Source organism: Choristoneura fumiferana, chromosome 6, assembly GCF_025370935.1.
Source record: "Choristoneura fumiferana chromosome 6, NRCan_CFum_1, whole genome shotgun sequence".
Classification (NCBI taxonomy): domain Eukaryota; kingdom Metazoa; phylum Arthropoda; class Insecta; order Lepidoptera; family Tortricidae; genus Choristoneura; species Choristoneura fumiferana.
The window spans coordinates 9,745,371-9,758,786 of NC_133477.1; the positions used below are offsets into that span (position 1 = coordinate 9,745,371).

Here is a 13,416-nt window from a genome sequence, read left to right on the forward strand (position 1 = left end):
TATTTATCTATCTATATAATTATATTATCCGTTGCTTAGAACCCATAACAACAAGCTTTGCTAAGCTTACTTGGGACTAGGTAATTGGTGTGAATTGTCCCGTGATATTATTTATTTATTTATTTATTACTTCTCACTTTTGATGTAAGTATCTATATAATAATATTCTGACTTTAAATAAATAATTTTAAAATAATAAAAAAATCCAAATGGGACCGTTAATAAATCATTCCTTTTTTCTTTCTTTCTTTCTTTCTTTCAAATTAGATTAATTTTTTTTAACTTATCATTAATCGTAAGTTAAGTAACACCTGCAATATTATCCTTTTGAAAATTACAGAAAATAACTTTAATTTTTAACTAGCTTTTGTGCCCGGCTTCGCTCACGCAGAATTGGTATGTAGCTTAAACCTTTTTTTGATCCCACACAGTAACCATACATTATTTCAGGATAAAAAGTAGCCTATATGTTAATCCACGGTAAAATATTACCTGTATGCCAAATTTCATGCAAATCCGTTCAGTAGTTTAAGTAAAGTAACAAACATCCACACATCCATCCATACAACTTCGCGTTTATAATATAGGTAAGTAAGATTACCTAAACCACATTAGTAAAATTAAGCGCCATACTTATTTGAGTTACGTATTACGTTCTGTTCATAAAATCAAATTATAATAATGTTAATAATAACTAATAGCTACCGGAATACCTGCCTGCCAATAGGTCCAAGTAAGTTTAGAATGCAAACTTACCTTCCCTTTTCGTATAGCGTGATCTAACGTACCTGCATTGCATCCTAACTTGTTGATAATAGACGGCGTTCAATACAAGTTCGTCAAGATTGAGTGAAGTTATGCTTCAATGAAACGTTATATAATTAAGTTTTCAGAAGTTCGACTTTAAGTCAAATCAGTCTTATAATCAAAGCCGGCAAATAAACTTTCCCCCTCACCCAAGTCGCCGGGCCAGCGACAACTATTACCCTCGGGACGATACATCTTACATTTTTCGCGATAAGTAGCCGTAGCTTTGTACAATACTGATTTATAGGGGCCTTAAAATATATGTTACGACTGATAAAAAACATCAGAGGTCGTAATATGTACTCGTGACAAGCGATTGTGAAATTGTTTTATGATGCGTGAGGCCAACAAATTTATCATTTCTGTTTTCGTTTAGAATTTCATTTCATTAAAATTTTCATTTGATGAACTTTTGTATGAAATGGAACAGTTAAAATAAAACGATTTTAGACGAAAATTTTATAACATTTTAACTGCTTCCACAGCAGCTAATGAAGTATTAAACACGGTATTTTCGAAACGTATTATACTGCTTTAATGGAGTAAACGTGTGCCTATGCCGAAGACAAATGAAGTCGTACTGGTAAATAAATTAAGCAAATAGCTCAGAATACAAGTTTACATGGAGATATATTTATGGTTTTGTGAGAGTAACACATTATTACTTCCTCTCACACTAGCAAGTCATTTAATCACTGTAACTGCGGCTAATGTGCCACATTATTTCGGACGAAGAAAGCCGGCGAAATATGGCCTACTTAACAGAGTTCTAAACCACTAGGCTTATTTTCTTCTTTTAGTTTAGGCAGTCGGGTTTTTTGGTTTTAAAATTAATGTTTTATTTTTCACTAGAGTTCCCAGAGTTGTGGTGTGGCCTGTCAAACAGTCTATTGCATCTCTCAGTTTTTCGGAATATATAACGCATTCCTAGATCGAGATTAACTGTCAAACTGACCATTCTAAGAACCTGACTATGAGCTTAAGGCCTCGGGTTCGATTCCCGGTCGGGGCATATATTTGTATGAATAATAAGAATGTTTGTTCTAAGAGTTTGGATGTTTATTATGTATTTTATTTAAGGGCTGACCAGAAATATATGACTACTAGCTTTTGCCCGCGACTTCGTCCGCGTGGAATAGTAACTTTGGAAAGTATTTAATTTATTTAGGGTACCTATTCTGCCAATAATAGCACATAGAAACTTCTACGGTACTGAAATAACCTATTTTAATACATTGCTTTATATCTAAACTTTTTGTTCTTCCATTCTTTGGTAAAACATAAGAATTCTACCCTGCCAACAAAAAAAGGACTAATTCCTTTATAGTGAGCTCTTGACATCTTACGTCCTGTATTGTAAGTTAGGAGGGTAGGATTATAATTAAGACGGCATTCTTACTAAGCATTGCTACACATATTTCCGATAAATATACTTATAGTAAATTTGTTTGGAATTCCTTACGAACTTTCATCCCATATTTTCAAGTAGGAGGTATGAAAAATGTCGAAATTGAAAAGAGCCGAACAAATATTTTTTTAGGGTTCCGTACCTCAAAAGAAAAAAAATGGAACTCTTATAGGATGACTTTGCTGTCCGTCCGTCCGTCTGTCTGTCAAGACCCTTTAATCCCGTAAACGGCGGAGTATTTCGACGGTCCCTACGTAAATCATCGAAAGTCAATTTTGCCACTTTTTAGTACAACGTTTTGAAGTTGGTTTATGGTATAATTCTGAAAATATAAATATTATATTGACTTTCAGTATCCATAAATACTAACAAAGTAAGCACGTATCTTGTGGCATTTTTATTTTGATGGAAATTATTTCAGTTTTCTGGAAATTTGAGTTTCGATAGCATACGCCGTGTTGAAGAGAATTGCATGTATCGAAACTGCCACTTTCGATTTTTTACACCGGAAATATTTTTAAAGGTCTTGTCGAAAATGGCAGTTTCGATTATTTACTTCGACAGTAGTACTGCGGTAGCTAACGTAACTGGTAGTGTCGATGATTTACGCCGCAAAAAATATCTCACTTTACCAGTTTCGATATATAAACGCACAGTTTTTGGAGACACTTTTTCACTTTTTAGTATGAGTACTTAAATAAAATCAGTATTGTTTTGTTAATTGAAACCTTTATTCGGAAAAACAAATTTCTTATTTCTAGAAATCAGACTTTTAAATCACTTTTATTATCACAGCTTTAATTATTAAGTCTTACCATTTTATGATCACTCCTTAAGCCTAGTGTAAATCAAAACAGTTCTCAACAAACTAAAGATGTAGTAATGAACATTATTATAAGAAAAATCGTAACGTACAACATAAATGTTTCCAAACGCTCTGTTACTAAACTAAAAAACTTGTTAAAAACACTTCAATGCACCGTATAATATCAACTAAGTACGAATTGTAGCTATACTTATGAAAAAAAAAATACCCTTTTGGCTCACTAACTTCAAACAAAATTAATCAGAATCGTCACTATTATCACCAATATTTGCACTGTAATTAATATTTTTAAAAAATGTATGATATTCTTTAGGTATCACGCCCGATTGACATAAAGAAATAAGATCTTTATATTTTGCATCTGTAATAGTCAGCGGGTTACCATATGCCATTTTCAGTTCAACGTCATCATTCATTATTTTCCCACGTCTTCTAGTAGTGATAACTGTGTTTAAGCAAAATTGCTCACCCTTTAAATCGTACTTAAAGAAAAGACAATTCGGTGCATCCTTTTCTACCCTGACCTCTTTGACTTTGTTCCACATTACATTAATATTTGTCGTATCTCTCTTCCAGTTGCGTTCGTCTAACAAGGGTTTATAATCAAAAACATCCTGTTGAGTTAGTTCAATTACATTGTAAGGTTTTCCTGTGGTTTTAGCCCACCTTACTAACGCATACCACTGGTCAGGAGTAAAAATCATTTTGCCTTTAGACTCTTTTTCAATGAGAGCGTGAACACTGTCACCCTCATTTTGTGTATGACCTCTCTCCAAAAACCTGTGCGTTATGTCAACATTATATTTTTTTGACAAGAACATATACGTCGAGTACACAACTCGATTTCTATTTTGCCCTGAGCAATTATCAGACCAAAATAGAAACCGTTTTGCCCCTTTATCTATAAGAGTTTTTATAAAGATGGACAGGCAACTGCTCACTTCATTTGCTCCCCTTTTAGCTGTGCATTCGGTCCACATATAGCAGAAACCCTCTTTGTTCGCTAAGTCAAAAATTGTAAAATTATAAATCGATAATTTTCGCTTATAATACAGCAGTCCAACATCACCATGTGGACAATTCAAGATTTTTTGAAAGTCAAATGTAGCACAAACAATTTCGGGTGAATTTTGAGCTACTATTTTGTCATCTGCTTTAAATTCTCTTGCATTTTTTTTATTTTCTATATGCTGAGACTGGGCACTTATTTGATCTTCAGTCGGGTTCGCTTCATTTGAAAATGCATGACATTTGTCGCAAATGTCTTTCTTTGGGACATAGAATCCAACGTTCATGTGCTCATTCACTATGTCAGTGTACTGACGTAATGTGAGAGCTTTACTGTCATAGTTTTGCAGCTGATCCCATTCTTTGTACAAGGAAAACATTTTTTTGAAGGATAACTTATTATCCAGATACAGTTTACTACTACTTTCTCGCGTATAGTGCGAAGGGACCGGTTGAAATGAAGATACGTGTTCACATACACTTTTTACCATTTCAGCGGTTATTACGACAAGATGGTTTGGGTGCTTACCTCTTTCATCAGGTAAAGTAATTCCTTCTCGGCTTAATTTTGCTTGGGCAGTGCGTACCATTTGATCCGTTATACACAAAGTATTCAAAAAAGTTCTGAGGCAGACTTGTACAGGATCATAAGGCAAGCATTGTTGATCAGAAACGTTACTGGGTAGAGATAGAGGTAAAAAATACTTTGTAGTATGTTGTCGCCGGGAAGAGCCCTCGGTAGTAACGCTTTTTTTTTGTTGTCTTTCGGTAAATTTGTTTATATATTCCCACTGCTGAGTATGGTCCCCTAATTTCCAAAAATTGGTTAATATTCTTTGCCGGGTGTCGGTATCAAATTTATCGTAACATTTTAATTTGCACGTAGAACGACAGACCGGCTTCAATTTTTTTTCTTCTTTAACTTTTCCTTTTCTTGTCATATACTCTTGACCAGAATTAAGTAGTAGTTTTCTTTTGGTATCCCTCCATTTATCTTCACATCTTTTTCTTTTTTTTCCTGGGTTTGCTTTGAATGTAGACCTTCTCTTTTGGTTTAATGAAGTGGTCGAGCTAGGCGAATCACACTCTGATACTGTTATAAGAGAGCTAACGCTAGCTATGGGCCCTGGACTACCAGTAGTAGGTGTAGATAGTTTCTCGGGTTCAGTGGGCATCGGTGTTAATGGAGAAACCGTACTTCTAATGTTGCTATTGTGCTCAGTTTGGCTTTGTATTGAGATGTCAAAGTCTTCTAATGGGGATGGCACAGGAGTATTTTCTGAGCTACTTAAAATAAATGACTCCTTATCACTGTTTATTGCAATTGGTGATTTTTCTACCGTCGCTTCCAGGAGAGAGAAATTTGGCGTAGCCAAGTTTCTGTCTGAAGATAGTTCTTCGTCAACTATTCCCTCGAGGGCGGCCCATTCTGCGTCTCCAAAGGTACAAGTGGCGGGTAGCGGAGAATCTGAAATAATATTTTATTGACATTAAAAATAGTACCTAATGATAGTTTTATATACTGATCAACACTACTATAAAGTTTCTATGTTCTAAGGCAATTAATATCAACATTTTAAGAAAAAATAAAAAGGAATTTAACTGTCAATTTATCGAAACTCAGAATAAAATTACGATAATATCAGCGTAAAACATCGAAAGTGGCAGTTTCGATATAAAATTAATTTTAAATTTCGAGGTAGAATATCGAATCTGCCAGTTTCGATACAAAGTTAACGGTATATTCCAACGTACAATATTGAAACTGGCAGTTTCGATACCAAGTCGACAGTAAATTCCAACGTACAATATTGAAACTGGCAGTTTCGATACCAAGTCAACAGTAAATTCCAACGTACAATGTTGAAACTGGGAGTTTCGATTATTTACGTCGGTAATACTATTAAATGTTCATAGCTCATAATTATTTTGTCAATAAAAACCTTAACTGCACAGTATTTCTATTTACAACCTAAAATACACATTCTTTTTAAAATATAATCACTAAAAATGTCCAAACTTACCAGCTTTAGGTTTTTCAGTATCGGTTTCTCGCTCGGCTGCACTGTCTTTTGTTACCAAACCAAGAATTTTTTTAGATCTCGACGCATTAAATCTGGTGTACCTCATTATTACGTGTTTTAAAAACAAAAAACATAATAAAATTGTAACAGTTGTTAGCTCATTGGTCGCTTGTTCCTAACTGACCGCCTCGCGGACTTGTGCGACGTATACTATTGAAGCTGTTAGTTTCGTTTCGCTCGCACGATAATTATTCCCACGTAAACAATCGAATTTAGACTTTCGATGATCTACTACGGAAATGTTATATGTTTTCGATGTTTTACGACTTAAATATCCGCTTAAAAATAAGAATTTTTCTTTTATTTTTTCAGGGGTGTAAAATATGGCTGAAAAGAAGTAGATTACACGAATAAAAAAAAAACGGCAATTTTGAGTTTCGATGATTTACGTAGGGACCGTCGATTTATCGAGTTGAAATTAAAACCCTAAACTCAAAAAAAGTTATAGGGTACTTCCGGCTGTCCTAGAAACTTGAAATTTTGTATAAAGGCAGCTCTTATAGCAAATTTTATTCCCTTTATAGCAAAATAATGCACGGAACCCTTGATGCGCGAGTTCGAGTCGATTTTAACCGGTTTTTTTGTTCTTATCGAATACCTAAACACAAAGATTCATCGATTTATCTGTGATAATGACGACGTTCCATATAATTTTTCATCCTATTTCATCCCCTCGCAGGTAAAATTTTCAAAAACCCTTGAACAAATATCTATTTATTTTCAAAAGCCCAAATGCCAAGTTTCATAAAGAACCATCGATTTATCTTCTACAATGTCGACCTTCATATAAACTTTCACCCCCTATTTCACCCCCACACAGGAAGAATTTAAAAAAATGCGCGAACAATTATAATCTCTTATCACGTGCCCAAATACCAAGTTTCATAAAGAACCATCGATTTATCTTCGAAAATGACGATCTTACATATATAAACTTTCATCCCCTATTTCACCCCCAAACAGGAAGAATTTTAAGAAACGCTCGAACATTTATTATCTCTTAACACGTGCCCAAATACCAAGTTTCATAAAGAAACATCGATTTATCTTCGATAATGACGACCTTCCATATGAGCTTTCATCCCCTATTTCATCCCCTCACAGGTCGAATTTTCAAAAAAGCTAAAACACATACCGACTTATTTCCTATTAAGTGCCTAAATCCAAGTTTCATGGTTTTATTTCCGACAGCGACGAACTTCCACCATATAAACTTTCACCCCTATTTCAACCCCCTTAAAGCCTTTTTTTCGCGATAAAAGATAGCCTATGTTCTTTCCCATGGTCTATTCTATCTCTGTACCAAATTTCATCCAAATCGGTTCAGCGGTTTTGCGTGAAAGCGTAACAGACAGACAGACAGACAGACAGAGTTACTTTCGCATTTATAATATTATAGTATGGATGGATTAAGTGCCTAAATCCAAGTTTCATGGTTTTATTTCCGACAGCGACGAACTTCCACCATATAAACTTTCACCCCCTATTTCAACCCCTTAAAGCCTTTTTTCGCGATAAAAGATAGCCTATGTTCTTTCCCATGGTCTATTCTATCTCTGTACCAAATTTCATCCAAATCGGTTCAGCGGTTTTTGCGTGAAAGCGTAACAGACAGACAGACAGACAGACAGACAGACAGAGTTACTTTCGCATTTATAATATTAGTATGGATTAGCCATGTTGCGGAATTTCATTGGAACTAGTTTCTTACACATATATATTTTTGGTTTACCTTTATGTAAGTACTAGATGAAAACCCGGCTTCGCTCGGGTAAAATGTAGACTCATAATAACATGGTTGAAAAATTTTTTTGTCAGTAAAGACTGTCGTACTTATCGAAAAATCTGACGTATATTCCCAGCCTTAATTATTATCACAAACACTTTAACGGCTAACCTACGTGTCGGTATTTCACCAGTAGATATTTCTCCTAAATCTTATTTGCCCAAATAACTATGATGTCTCGGTCTCATAATCAAAGAAATTAGACCTAAAGGGCCCCATATACGGTACGATTCGTCTGTACGATCGATCTGATGAAAATTGACGAATCGTACCGTGTGTGAGGCCCTTAAGAGGTCACAATGGAGAACGAAATGCAAACCTGTGACACGTGTTGACGTGACACTAACGCCACTTTGATGTAATGACTTTGACATGTTTGCTTCGCAACGCCATTATATACTTAGTAATTTATTCAAGTTTATATTGAAAATACTCGATAATCCGAATTTTCCGCCTACAAGTTGTCGACTCGGATTGACTATTTTTTTACGCTCTTCAATTTGATGTGCATTTCATTCGAGTCTACCGTAGACCGGTACGAAGTTATTAATATAGAAGATGTTTATTCGTTGCCTAGTACCCATGGTAGAAGTTTCGCTTCGTTTGGGACTAGATCAATTGGTGTCAATTGTCCCATGATATTTATTTATTTATTATATTTTGTATCCCTTAGTCCACTGGCCTACCTGGACCCTATAAACTGCAACCTGACATCAGTGTGGGTGCTGCTGTTCCGGGACAGTCTGCAACAGTTCGCTTACGCGGCCGAGCTGGCTGGCCTCCGGTGGAGCATCGGGAACGCCAAGTACGGGATCAGCGTGAGTACAGTGTTAGAGCGGGACAGCTGATAGGGCCTCAGGTACCTACAGGACACGCAGCTACCAGCAGTAAGGGTTACAGCTAGCGCTGGCTACCCTCATAGTAACACTAGCGCTGCCTACCCTCATAGTAACAGAGGGTAGGAGGGGAGGGGGGTTGTGAGGGTAGACAGGGAGGGGTGAGGGTAGGGAGGGTAGTAGGTCTTGATTATCAGTGCCGAGCATGCTTCCAATTCCACGACCCCTCCCCCCAACTAGTAGCACCCGAAAAACTTATTCGTTTTTACAATTTTAAAATTAATAAAATCCAACAGATCACGATAGACGGCTACGATGACAAGCAGCATGTACTACTGGAGAAGATCATAGAGCACATTGTGAACTTCAAGGTGGATCCGCAGCGGTTCGCGATTATGAAGGAGAACCATATCCGTGGGATCAAGAATTTCGACGCTGAACAGCCGTATCAGGTACTACAACAGAAGCAATACAACAAAAAAGCTAACCCAACAAGACTCTGGCCAGCGAAAGTTGTCCACGCATTTTTTACGAAACTTTAATCGGGTATCATGACATGAGATCGTGTGAGCTAACTTTGGGGGCGGCAGACGTGAGTTTGCCTTCGGAATCCAAAAGCTTAATGGTTACTTGACCTGAAATGTAGATTTCAGGATTATTATTATTAGTTTTTTTAATTTATGACAGTGGAAGCAGTCTACACTTCCACTGAACGTAGATAATAGTTAGTGTTTAGTTTTGTAACTAAGGGACCCCATACATCCCTGTATTATTATTATTATTATTTTTTATTTAATTGTGTACTGTAGTTTTTAAGTATTTTATTTGTAATTATTTTATGTTGAAAAAATGACTTTCTGCCAAGTTTCTTGCGGCGCATTCTTCTTGGCAATGATGGTCTTTCCGAAAGCGCTGGTAGTTTAAAAAATGACGTGTAAAAGTGCCCATTGCGGCCTATTTACTGAATAAATGATCTGGATTTGGAGACTGTCAAAATTGACATATTGTCATTCTAGCCCGGGTTAGATAATTTTGATATTTGAAGATGTATTCAATGCCAATCTGGTCCAAAAATTTACCAAAGGTCATAAAATTTACCAAGGGACTACCTACAAAGTGCATCATCACCTTTCACACATTACTATAATGAATGTTGATGCAGCTTTGAAGTCTCGAGTATAATTTAATATCATTAATTTTTTTAATAAATATCAAAGTATCAACATTGTTTAATCAGTGTACAGCAAGTGTTGTCAGCCTTATTTTTTTTTATTTGCCGCGGTTTCTCGTGGACAGCTTTCGTTGGCCAGGGTCTATCACCATCACCACACAACACCGACTTGTTTCGAACTCGACCAGAGTTCGTCCTCAGAGCAACACAACCAGCTGCCAGATGTAAGACGGTAGTCACCATGATGGTAAAGCTACTAGTATTATAAATTTGAAAGTTTGTGAGTGAGTGAGTATGTTTGTTACTCCTTTACGCTGGGCTGGACGGATTTGGATGAAATTTGGTATGTAGATAGCTGGGCATCTGGAATAAAACTATCTGGGATAAAATCTCGAAGCAACAACCGCTCGCTTAGTCATGAAATTTGACGTGATTGTTTTTAATGTAACGTCAAACCAACCAAGGCTGAATTTTTTTTTAAATCCCAAAATTTCAATTCAGTTGCTGGATCTAATGATTTACGTGCGCGAAGCCGAAACTAGTGATTCAATAAATACGAATCTTTCCGAGAAAATACGATGGAATAGTACATACTTTATACTATTCGATGTTATTTTTTTATTCTTTCTATCTAATGTATACAGATATAAATCTGTATTAAATTTGTGTAAATAAATGTTTCTCTCTCCCTCTCCCTCTCCCTCTCCCTCTCCCTCTCCCTCTCCCTCTCCCTCTCCCTCTTATTCACCAGATCTGTCCCCCTCTACAACCCTATGCTTTCTGATTTATTTTTATATTTTAGCACGCCGTGTATCAACAAGCCCTATGCCTATCCGACTTGGTATGGACGAGGTGCCAACTCTTGGACGCTGCCGAAAGTAAGTCAACAGCACATCGACAATATGACAACGCAGCGAAGGACGTCCACCAACGAGATGGACGGATGAATGCCCTGGTTAAAGCCGCACACTGGATGCAGCTCGTTTCTAATATAACCGAAGCAACTGGAGGTCTATGGGCGAGGCCTCTGTCCAACAGTGGACGTCCTACGGGTGTATAGAACGATTATAATGACAACACGCCCCCTTGTGGGCGCTGGAGGCCTAGAGGGGGGTGGTAAGGTGCCCAGGAAAAATCTTCACCTTTGTGCCTTCATTAGGCGAGACTAATATGTTATTAAGATTTTAAGGTGAAAAAAATAATAATGGGGAGGCGCTACAAAATAACTGATTTTTAAATATTTTGGGAACTTCTGCTCTAAATAGTCTTGAGTAATGCTGTAGGTGTCCATGGGGCGGCGGCAGGCGACCCGCCTGCTCGTTTGCCAGCTGTTCTATAAAAAAAAAAACAATTTTTTTCTTGATTGTTGTCTGTCTCGTTGTCCAAGAGACAACAGTGAAAGAGTTTCTTAAAAATACTGTTATAATATATGCTATTAATGTGCTTAGGAGATAGTCCATAAAATAATAAGCTTGTGACTCATCAAAAATGTAAGATCGAAGAATTTAACTACAGAAAACATCATGCTTTTAAAGAGTTGTCCAGGGGACGTAACCATGGCAACGAGGTACAAGAAAAAGTTGATTGACCCTCTTGTATAGTACACAGGGTGATTCAGGAGACTTGAGCAGGACCAACCCTACATCAGCAGTAATTGATAATGGATCATTCAAAATCATACAAGTAAAACTCCCACACTTTTAATTGCTGAGTGACCATGTACTTACTAAATAATTTACTACTTTTTTTTGCAAACAAAGGACCCTTGATAAGGGACCATTTAACCTCTCTGCGCTTTAGGCTGCGTTACCACCAGAGACTTGCGAAGATGCGTTGCTTAATTTACCTATCCTCACTCCGCTGAGCTGTTTCCACTGGAGCTGTGCGAAATATAAGTAAATTAAGCGTTTCTATTGGTCCAAGACAAAGACATTCCTCGCAACATACCCTCGCACATCTCTGTTACGCTAGCTGTTGCGGGTGCACTGCTTGTCGCAGCCTGCGGGCGGGCGCAGGTACAATCCCATGCACGCGACGCGCGCAGTCAGCGCTGCTCGTACTGTTGTTCAACAGGCGTCCACTCGCTCCGTGCAAAACGTCAGCTAGCGTAGACCGGTTTCGGACCGTTCCATCCTTTTCCCAAAACACCCGTAATAACAGTTTCCTAAATCGACCGTATGCCAAAAGAACCGTTTCTCATAGCGTCCGTATGCCAAAAAATATGTTTCTCATTATGCCCGTATTCCCAAAAGACCAGTTTCTCAATAGCGTCCGTATACCATAAAACCCGTCTCTTCATAGCGTTCGTATACCAAAAGACCCCGTTTCTCATAGTATCCGTATGCTAAAAGATCTGTTTCTCATTATGCCCGTATTTCCAAAAGACCCGTTTCTCATAGCGTCCATATACCAAAAGACGCCGTTTCTCGTAGTATCCGTATGCTAAAAGATCTGTTTCTCATTATGCCCGTATTTCCAAAGACCCGTTTCTCATTAGCGTCCGTATACCATAAAACCCGTTTCTCATAGCGTTCGTATACCAAAAGACCCCGTTTCTCATGTATCCGTATTGCTAAAGATCTGTTTCTCATTATGCCCGTATTTCCAAAAGAACGTTTCTCATAGCGTCCATATACCAAAAGACGCCGTTTCTCGTGTATCCGTATTGCTAAAGATTTGTTTCTTCATTATGCCGTATTCCCAAAATGACCCGTTTTCATAGCGTTCCGTATACAGAAAAGATCCCGTTTCTCGTAGTATCGTATGCTAAAAGATCTGTTTCTCATTTATGCCCGTATGTCCAAAAGACCCGTTCTCCATAGCGTCCGTATTACCATAAAACCCGTTTCTTCGTAGTGTCCATATGCCATTAACTCCCGTTTCTTAATTTTCCGTATTGTAAAGAGGTTCACAAATACACATAGGTACCTACGTCTTAACAACGGGGTGTATTGAGAACGGATTATAAGTCAAACGTATCTTTTTGGGAGATGCACATTTTGAGGAACGGATTGTTTAGGAAAAGTTAGAGTGCGGAAACGGAGTGGGAAACGGACAGAACGTTCCGAATCCGTGACCTGCGGATATTTTTGAACGTGTGTATGTCCGCTGCAGCGATAACGCCGATGTTTGAACGAGTTCGCTAGCGCTTTCATCAGGAAGTCCACGTCGAGGGGTATGTTCGGGAACCTGACAAGGGAGCGGGCCCTGAAGATAGCAGACACTGTGGAGACAATGAGTGGGGGTCTCATATTATCATGCCCCATTACAGCCGAGAAGGAAACTATATTTTTCAGATTTTTTTTAGGGTTCCCAAGCCAAAATGGCAAAAACGGAACCGTTAGTTTTGTCAATGTCCGTCTGCTGTCTGTCTGCGTCCGTTGTCACAGGCATTTACTCGAAAACTACAAGATGTATATCATGAAATTTGGAGTCAGATGGTCTTTTCAAAGCCGCCTATTTAGTTTTATAGTTAATTACAAAAATAAAT

At 37.6% G+C, this 13,416-nt stretch overlaps 2 protein-coding genes across 2 annotated transcripts; one reads left to right on the top strand and one right to left on the bottom strand.

Annotated features, from left to right (window-relative positions):
• Window positions 1–2,502: 2,502 nt before the first annotated feature.
• Window positions 2,503–6,536, bottom strand: LOC141428624 (uncharacterized). The gene is made up of 2 exons (XM_074088630.1): window positions 6,074–6,536; window positions 2,503–5,517 (listed from the first exon to the last, which is right to left on the bottom strand). Exons 1-2 carry the CDS (start codon window positions 6,177–6,179, stop codon window positions 3,278–3,280), a joined length of 2,346 nt encoding a protein of 781 aa, XP_073944731.1. The 5' UTR covers window positions 6,180–6,536; the 3' UTR covers window positions 2,503–3,277.
• A 2,003-nt stretch (window positions 6,537–8,539) lies between these two features.
• LOC141428661 (insulin-degrading enzyme-like) lies at window positions 8,540–13,072 on the top strand. Its single transcript, XM_074088666.1, has 4 exons — window positions 8,540–8,737; window positions 9,052–9,207; window positions 10,729–10,804; window positions 13,041–13,072. Exons 1-4 carry the CDS (start codon window positions 8,555–8,557, stop codon window positions 13,070–13,072), a joined length of 447 nt encoding a protein of 148 aa, XP_073944767.1. The 5' UTR covers window positions 8,540–8,554.
• Window positions 13,073–13,416: the final 344 nt, after the last annotated feature.

What these genes read in the sequence shown, in the direction of transcription:
- LOC141428624 (XM_074088630.1), bottom strand. Translation starts at nt 6,179, where the DNA reads ATGAGGTACACCAGATTTAATGCGTCGAGATCTAAAAAAATTCTTGGT. An exon ending in TACTGAAAAACCTAAAGCTG is followed by an intron (nt 5,518 to 6,073) that starts GTAAGTTTGGAC and finishes ATATTATTTCAG; the next exon opens with ATTCTCCGCTACCCGCCACT.
- LOC141428661 (XM_074088666.1), top strand. Translation starts at nt 8,555, where the DNA reads ATGATATTTATTTATTTATTATATTTTGTATCCCTTAGTCCACTGGCC. An exon ending in ACGCCAAGTACGGGATCAGC is followed by an intron (nt 8,738 to 9,051) that starts GTGAGTACAGTG and finishes AAAATCCAACAG; the next exon opens with ATCACGATAGACGGCTACGA. An exon ending in ACTCTTGGACGCTGCCGAAA is followed by an intron (nt 10,805 to 13,040) that starts GTAAGTCAACAG and finishes TGTCCGCTGCAG; the next exon opens with CGATAACGCCGATGTTTGAA.